At 40.2% G+C, this 8,958-nt stretch overlaps 1 protein-coding gene across 1 annotated transcript; it reads right to left on the reverse strand. All coding sequences in view use genetic code 11, as the record gives it.

Moving 5' to 3' along the window:
• Window positions 1-261: 261 nt before the first annotated feature.
• Window positions 262-5,303, reverse strand: EGR_04620 (hypothetical protein; the record flags this gene model as incomplete). Its single annotated transcript, XM_024493869.1, has 4 exons — window positions 262-270; window positions 315-513; window positions 1,141-1,199; window positions 5,160-5,303. The coding sequence occupies 4 exons, from the start codon at window positions 5,301-5,303 to the stop codon at window positions 262-264; spliced, it is 411 nt and encodes a 136-aa protein (XP_024351797.1).
• Window positions 5,304-8,958: the final 3,655 nt, after the last annotated feature.

The following is an 8,958-nucleotide window of genomic DNA, read 5'->3' on the forward strand; positions in this document are numbered from 1 at the left end:
ATGCAAGTTATTTCACGACAATCGAACGACTAAGACGGAAACTCAAAGTATCAAAAGTATTCGGTGGAGAAGTTCAAGGCGGGCTATAAACATAGGCTGCTCGAATTTATAAAAAAGCCTCTCCATGAAATACGAAGGACTAACGAACTTCCACAAATCGAATGACCCACCATCAGGAGTAGTGAATGCCGTTTCTGCTGACTCCAAATCGGAAAGAGGTCCAGGATACTTGAGGAAACCCTAACAGATGACTCAAAAGCATTACTTCAACTGTTGTAATGCAAAAAAAAAATAATTAAGACTGTTAGTTTTACCTTTATTCTATATTCACGTCCAGGTTGCAAGTTACTAACTTTGTAGGTGCCGCCTATTCCATAGTTGTTTGGAAAGAGCTTTTTATATTCAACTCCTTCCAAAGGCATTTCTACCTTCCCTTGAGCTAGTATGGCATATGCCGTCAGTTGAAAGGTTGCATCCATCTCCTCAGCCTTCGCATTTTCACAGGGGACCTTTCTGAAGGGTTGAAGGTTGACAGCTTGGGCCCTGGGGACGGAGCTCTTGGTAGCCATGGTAATTGTCGAATGTCCTTACAGTAGCACAAATTAATACGAATTGTTTACTCAAAATACATCAGTAAAATAGGGAAAGTAAAGGCGACGTCAACCGGTGGCATTACCTTGAACGCCGTAGGTGAACATCAGTTGGGAGGGGGTACCGAGCACCGGCTGATTATCATCGAAAGAGAAATACTGGGGGATGATTGTTATTGTGTAATTCGCCAAGATGTCTCGCTTGTTGAGGAGCTGTTCCACACCCCATAGATGAGTAGTGCAACCTCCCGTCTTTGTGCCTGTATTGGCAGTAAAAGTGTGGTTACCCCTCCAAGATTTGGCAACTGCTACTGTGAATAAGTATCGAACCAGTCAACTTAACGGGACACCATAGTAATACAAGTATGCTGATTTACAAATGTCGTAAAATGGGCTATTTTGCCAAACCACGAATGGTACAATTTCTCTACTTGCAGTTGAGGGCAGCCAGGTAGTTTAGCGTAAGATTCTCCATCGTTCCACAACCGATATCTTTGAAGGAGACCAACACCACATACTCCTTGACAGCCGGCCTCAACTCGGCAGAGACAAAGTCCCAAGACAAAATGCCAGTGGTATTGTCGAATTCAATGATAATTTTTTCAAGATCTGTAGGGAAAAACGAGGTGAAAAAACGTTAAGATTACGTTACCGTGGGCAAAAGGGAACAGTTGACTTATCATTCTCAGCCGCCTTTTTGATTACGAAACAAATGGTAGGCAGAAAAATTAAACATTATTAGTGCCTTATGATTTGTTGAACTAGGTCTTATCCGTTACACATTTTTTAGGTAGATTGGAAAAATCTCGACCTATTTAGCGGTCACAAAGAATAAACTTTCATAGCTCCATTTAAACTGCTATTTCATAGTATAGAAGTCTTGCTACCGGGACATTATTAGTGGAGACAGTTCTGAACGCAATTTAAGGTGTATTTTAACACAGAGGAGCCTGAAAAACCAGAAGGAAAACTTACCTTTTAAAGGATGAATTAGGTGCGCAAAACTGGATGCATGCTCTTGCAGGCTCCAATAACACAAATGGGTGTGGTTATCTCCTATATTTGTCTATGCTTGTATAAGGTGTGGCAAATACTCAGAAACAAAATAATAATTAAATATGGAAGTCTTAAACCTTAATTACCACTTTTACCTCAGTTCACCCCGAAGTAGAGGCTTCAAGAATGTTTTGTGCTGAAGGATATGCCATTCCTTCATAAATATCAACAGAGTTACCGCTTTTAAAAGGAGGAAAGATGGAACGTCCTATTTCAGCTAGGCATGCTTCCTCCGGCGCAAAAATGAAAAGAATCGTAAGGGAATTTTAGAAATTACTGGGACACTGAATCTCGGGTATCAAGAATGCCTCTTAAATCGTTTGGCCACCATTCTAAGGATAATGGAACCAAACCAAAGGTGACCATCACTAACACCCAATACACTACAAATTCAGAACCTTATTTTCAATCATGTGGTTAAAAGACCCCTCAAGTACTGCAGACATTAAAGTTGCAAATCAAATTTAGACCGGCATCAAGGAGACATACAGTAATAAAAAAAAACAGAAATTGAGAATTGGTGACAGTATACGCACTTCAATAAAAATCATGCAAGCAGACATTTCAAATCCAGGTAATAGTTAATTTAGTTATAATACTCCCTGACTTCAAGTGTAAAAGGCCACCTTTGGATATTTGAGTAAAATATGGTACTTTTTCCCACAAGTATGCCACTACAGGTTATGCGTCAGCTGCTCTCAGCGGAAACGAACGACAAAGGCGAAAAAATTGCAATTATGACTGATATCAGACCAGTGGGAATCATTTTTAAAACAAATTACTTTAACAGACGTCTTTACGGTGGGTTGGCTTACAGAATGAGGAGCGGCGACATAATTAAGCCTGTACTTATTTGATACAGTGGCAAAAAACTAACGCCATGTGCACATGCACTCCTGAATAGCAAAACGTGTATTCCCCCACTGGTGCTAAAAGAGTGGGCAGTAGAGTGAAGGTACTCGCTGTGGCGAACAGCAAGCAGTATCGTAAATACAATCACGTCTTCTAAATAGCTGATAACCGTCCACATTTAACATTCTTAGCATTCCATGTTTGAAGAAGAAGTAGTGCGCCAAAATGACTGAAGTGCCCGAGCGCAAACGTGGATTCTTGATTACACCCTATCCAAATTGTTTATAATGGGCAATGACTTTCAGTTTGGAGGTGTGCGCCAAACAAGTCAGGCGAAAGGGTAGCACGTGACCGGTACAAACACGTCTAGACAGTAGACATTAATTTAGTTTGTCTATTATGGTAGCTGTGCGTGACGGCTACAACTATGCCGTCTAACAGAGAAAGTGACATTAGACTCGGAGCCTAAAAATAGAAGAACCGATGATGTTTAGTACAAGAGTAGTGTGAGCTATTAAACTCACAGATAGAAATGCATAGGGCGAAATTTGTGGAAGTTTACTTCGGCCAAAGGGCGGATGGTCCAAATGGAATGAATTTCAAATGAAGCTACATTGTTTAAACATTCAAAACCTTTGTAATGAAGTGTAATAACAGTTTCAAATAGAGATGTCGCCATCACCTTAGTGTCTTGATGCTCAGTGACCGACCACACATAGGGAAGTAGAAAGGTAAAATCAGGAAAAAAAAGGATAAGGCTCACTTGTACTAAAATTCACCATATTTTAAAAACGTATTTATCTTTAGGATAAAGTGATAACCGAAATAATAGAGAGAATTGAAGCAAAGAAATGATTAGACGTGCCACCCGGCTTTCCACAAAAGACATAATGTGATCTAGGTTTTATAAGTCGCATTGGTAGGCCTCAAGTTAGAATAAGCAAAAGTTGCACAAAAAATCAGCTAACATTTAGGGCCGCCGCTTTCTTCGAGCTTCGGAGGCACATAGGTGATGGGATAGCTCCCTCTCTCCCTCTCTCATGATCCTTTACTATGCATTCGCAACGTGCAGGTGCATTACCAAGTGGGATTGTACATACACGTGGAAGAATCTCGGGATAGTTGCATACAAGGTATTCGATGGCAGTAAAAGCTGAGCCACAGACATGCAAATGTGGTTGTTTTAATCAAATTCCCTGTATTTGACGTTGATGTGCGAGTAGGGATGCTAACTGGTGCAACCTGAAGGGAGCATGGAGATGCGTTGGTAACTAATTGCGATGGGCAATAGCGAAGGAGTTAAAAGTAAAAGCCGAATTTTGCTTTTACATTTGTACATGAAAACACATGTTACTGCCAAATTTGCTCTGTTGCACAGGAGTAGTCGAATACAGTTAGCCAAAAAGGCAGACAGTAGTGACGGTAGACCACGAAAGCATGTGACAACAAGATGTGGTGAACGAATCGGCGTGTGAAGGAAGTCATAAAACCCGAAAAAGTGGATACCTATATCTACTCGTGGCTACAGAAGACTTCAGCCACAGCACAGTACTGTCAACTGGCTGCACAACGGTAGGCCAATTGAGTAATTCAAAAGTTGTGGAGACGGTCTTCGAAAACGGTGTTTTCCTGATGATCTCTTCCGTAATTAGTTTTACCGAGGTTCCCAGCACATACCAGTCATTCATCTTTCGCAGTCCACTAAACGGCTAGACACCTCATGAAAGGAAAGATTTTAGATGCCTGATCAACGCATAATCTGCAACAAAATTGAACGTAGGAGGTATCATTTTGTACAAATGGTGAATAAAACACGGTCACCAGTCCTGACGGTAAGTACATTAGGTATTCTTTGAGTATCATGGTAGGCACAAATGTTAAATGGAGTTGAAGGAGTGTTTTGACAGGAAATGCCACCATATACAGGGTGACATCATTAACTGTGGGGCGAGGTGTGTTCATCTTTTAATGCCAAAATTCTAATATACACCAAAACAGTGAAATTGTGCAGACTCACCACTGACAAGGAAGTGGGGAGAGCTGTCCTATGATGGTTCAGCCGAAGTGCAAAAAAGCTTTTAAGACCAAAGACTTTTGGACTGAGCATTGTCAAACGCCAACTGCAGTAGCAGAGGCATGTGAAGACATAAATACAGTTTATGCTCGTCGAAGTTAGTTCTTTACAAGTATATGTTAACTCGAAAGTTCTAAGCTATTCAAAGTGTGGCCACAAGGTAGAGTATCTGGATGTTGGTTTTGAAAGGGCAAACTCACGCGGATTTGGAATGCGTATCTTCGTGGACCTCGTGTTCTTACCAACCAAAAAAGCGACCTCAAAGGTCAGACTATTCAAAGTTTTCGGCGCAGTGAAGTCAAACAGGCTTGGATAGCGTTGCTGAGAGACGTTTTTTCTGTTCTCGGGATTCCAAGCCGGTGTTAGCTCAAGGCTGCCTCTCGTGCAATTGAGATGATCCAAAAGGACCTACAGTCAGGATTTGTTAGCAGTTCAAAGGAATGTTTCTTGTTGCATTTTAATGATAATTGCATTTATGGACTGAAGATTGCGTTGAATTGCTAAATAACAAAACTAAACTGTATGGACCTGCTTAATAACTGAAGAGAATTTATTACTGTTTAAGCCTTTTCTGACGTCTGAATTACTTGAACAATGATAAATATCTGTCCACCAATAACAAAAAATGTAGTAATAAAGGATTTCAATTTCCTCTTTAAACTATTTGCATTTAAATAGCTAAGACAATATCCATAATCTCCATAATCAGAATTCCAAAAATCACCCGCCATTGAGCACCTCAAGCATCACGTAACTACGAGGTGTGGGCATTCCAAGCGGTACACTGTTACTGGTATGTAGGCCGATCAGGCTACATAAAATGGTAATTTTTTTGAAGGCTGTGATAAATTATGCGAATGCATTTGCATTCAAAGCAAATTCCTTAATTGCAAAGTGTTTGAACTTGAATTTTATTCGAACATAGATTCATACTAAACAGTGGATGAATGCTGGTTTGGATACAAATTTACTCCTTAAATGCGTCCACTTTCATTATCCAGTCTCGTACAGAGCCTAGAATGGGCACACTATTTACTCAGGCAGGGATGCATTTTTGACACTGAAAGTGAAAAAAAAATAGCTCGCAATCGTTGCAAGAAACACGAAACATGAAACTTACTTCACAGCTGTTTTTTTTTCTAGCAACAGTAACAACAAGCCTTAAGTGACGGGTAGTTTTTAAAAAGCCTACGTTTGCTTTTAATTGTAATAAGCAAAAAGGTGACGAAGGCAAGAAACCTGGGTCCACGACTTGACAAAAGAGTTCTGCACATTCCAAAGGGTTGTATTTCTCACATCTTCTTGTTTTATGGTCAGTATTTCAGAGCGTGTAGTCGAACAATTCACATTGGACAGTAGAGGTCCCGTTCAACCCACCACAGCTACTTCATCTACTAGAAGTACAACACCTACATCCCACGTGTTTAAAATGTCAATTCCATCTTCATGTTGAAGAATAAAAGGTTAAAAAACCGCTCTCCCGAGTAGTAGAGAATTTTACTAACGCTTGGATTGACATAGATTACTCGAGAAAATCCCCGGGAGAGGGGCCTGGGTGATGTAAAATACTAATGGTCACAAGTTTTGACCATTTTATCCAGTGGTTCCGATTTGAAAGAGACCTGCATAACTCACAGGAGAAAGTATTTCAACTTGAATTTCCACACGTATCTCGTCAGATTCAGGAGTGGTGAAGAACTTGGTCACAGAAACGTCGAATTTGGCTGCTTTAAAGGCAAAAGAGACAAATTATGAACAATGAACTCGGAAGACGATGAAGATCCATGGCCATTATTAACATCTACAATTACCGACACTCGCTTCACATTTTTAACTTCCAAAGTCCTGAACATTATGAGACTGTCAAAAACTAGCCACATATTCTTAAAACACTGACCATGAAATTTGAATGAAATTCCTTCACTGAAGCGTGATTATCTGCCTCTATTTTTGTGTTTTTCACTGAATGACTGTCGATGATTGGTGGAAGACCAGGTTCGATATATAGTCCATAAGGCTACTTAGGTTTGTTTCCGGTTTTTCTTCCTAAAAGCCTTCAATGATTTCGAAGTCGATTTGATGAGTACGTGCTGTCGGATATCCTACCCTCTAACTCATCCTTCAGACGCAGTATCCCGGAGGGGATAACATCCAATAAGGTGGTTCGATTGTCCCCCACGATGGCTTGCAATTCATAGCGATAGAAGGTGGAATAGTCATCCAGGAAAAGATTTACAGCCTGTCCATAAGACAGAACATCTATTCTGCTGTAGGCGGGGCTCTTGTTGATTATCGTCTCGTTCCCTGCAAGAGAAGCATTTTTGTATTTAAATTTACAGACTACTTTTCAATTCCCACATAAATGCTCAGTGCTGGCCAGTATAGTAGGTTTTGCTTAATTCTTCTTAAGAACTTTAGCAATACCAGTCAATTTTGACCAAGGAATTTGAGCGTGCGTGTTATTTATCATTAAAGTGATTATTTTCTGCCTAAAGAATACTTCATTTTTTCATCCAGAAAGCCAAGCCAATGCCTAGAGACATTTTTTATTTGCACTTGTCATTCCTTTACGAGGTTAATAGGAATAAGCTGTAATTATTATCGGAAACATCGCTATTTATAACCAGTTCTTCCTATACTTGAGTAGCGAATACCTGGAAAAGAAGAAGCAACAAGAAGTCTGATTGAATCCATGAAAGTTGGTGGATAATTTTGTGTTAACTAGGTCTGCAAAAGTTGGGTCAGAAAATAAAACACCTTTGGAATGTTGGCAAAATCATAAAATAGGTTGCTTGTAATATAAAGGCCCTACGTTGTCAAAGGATTAGTGGTCTTTCCATCAAGTGCCCTTAAGGTGTAAACGGAAATAATTGGAGTCAACAATATTTGAATAAACAAAAAAATGTCTATTTAAGGAGGAACCTTCAAAATAGCAATGTCAGATGGTAGAACAATGAAGTTATGTGTCAATGGCCACTTGAATGGTCGACTTTATGCAACACCTGCCAGCATGTGCAGACATGGAGAATGAGTGCAGCTTTTACCGGGCTCCCTATAGTAAAAGTTATTCCATCAGACAAACCTCTCATTCCAAAGGCGGCTGCGAGGATGGGTGCCGCATCAAGATCACATCCGTGGCTAAGTAACTCCACCTTGACCTCTTCTCTACTAATGGAATCATTGCTTTCTGAATGCAAGCAGTAAACGCGAATGTGGAGAAGAGCATCTGTCTTCGACACGACCCAAGCACGCACTAAATCCAAAGGTTGCCTTTTCACATCTACAAGGAACAAAATTACTGCAGGAAACGACAGAGTTTACTAATATGGGCGTGTGGACAACTGCATCTTAGGTTCGACTAGCAGGGACATTTTATAAATGACTGCACGGATTTCACTAAAATGGAGCACTTCCATATCTTTAAATAGTTAGTTTAAATAAAGAGATTAGCATTTTAGAATTTAATGACTGCACTTGCATGTGTAAATGCACAATCCTGTGCCAGTTCGATTCATTAGTACCAAAGCGGAATAGGTAAGTAAGAAGGAACCAACAGCTGTTCGCAGCAAATGTTTGGGGAAGTACATCGGATACCGTGTTTCTCGAGTCATGCGAATTTTTTCAGGCATTTGATTGTTTAATGCATCAAAAACAACACGTTGTACCCAGCTATTTAAGAATGTCCGCCCAAATACTGCAAAAAAAGATGTGGTATGAATAAAACTTTAAAGTAGTAATTCGATGTAAGCATAGGAGTATCAGTTGGCGGTTGGTGGAGGGGTGATTATCTGGAACAAATAGTCTTGTGCGACAAATCCTCAAGTTATAACCACCTAGTTCGTAACACCATCAAACCTGGAGGTCGCGTCATCAACAGCCAGGAAAATTTTGATTGCACAGACTGTCCAATAACTGTTGCGATCACATTCTCAGGCATACGAATTTGTTCCACTTTTAATGGGATGGGAAGCATGACTGTGCCCGAACCCCACCTAAAGCAAATCGCAGTTTCTTTAAAGAGTGATTTGAAGCATGCTTTTTTTCCCCAACATTATAGTGCTGCAAGCATGCACTTTTACCATGAAGCGTATGTTATATCGTAAGGAAGAAGGGAATAGCTGGAATTTTTAATCACTTTTAAGCAATACTGGCTCCCTTCCTACTTAAGTACATAGACGCGTCATCAAATTTTGGGGGGGGGGGGGTGTGGTACCGACCAATATAATAAGGTCAAATCAGTTCCTTTAACCTATGCATTCCACATCACTTTACAGCCGTATTCAGCATTTTTGTGCGACTATTACTACTGTGTTATTGCCAGCTTTATGGTTGGGTGTACTTTTACACAGAGATTTATTAGTGAATATCACTTTGCTGTCTGGTACA

Source organism: Echinococcus granulosus (genome assembly GCF_000524195.1).
Source record: "Echinococcus granulosus chromosome Unknown EG_S00029, whole genome shotgun sequence".
Lineage (NCBI taxonomy): Eukaryota > Metazoa > Platyhelminthes > Cestoda > Cyclophyllidea > Taeniidae > Echinococcus > Echinococcus granulosus.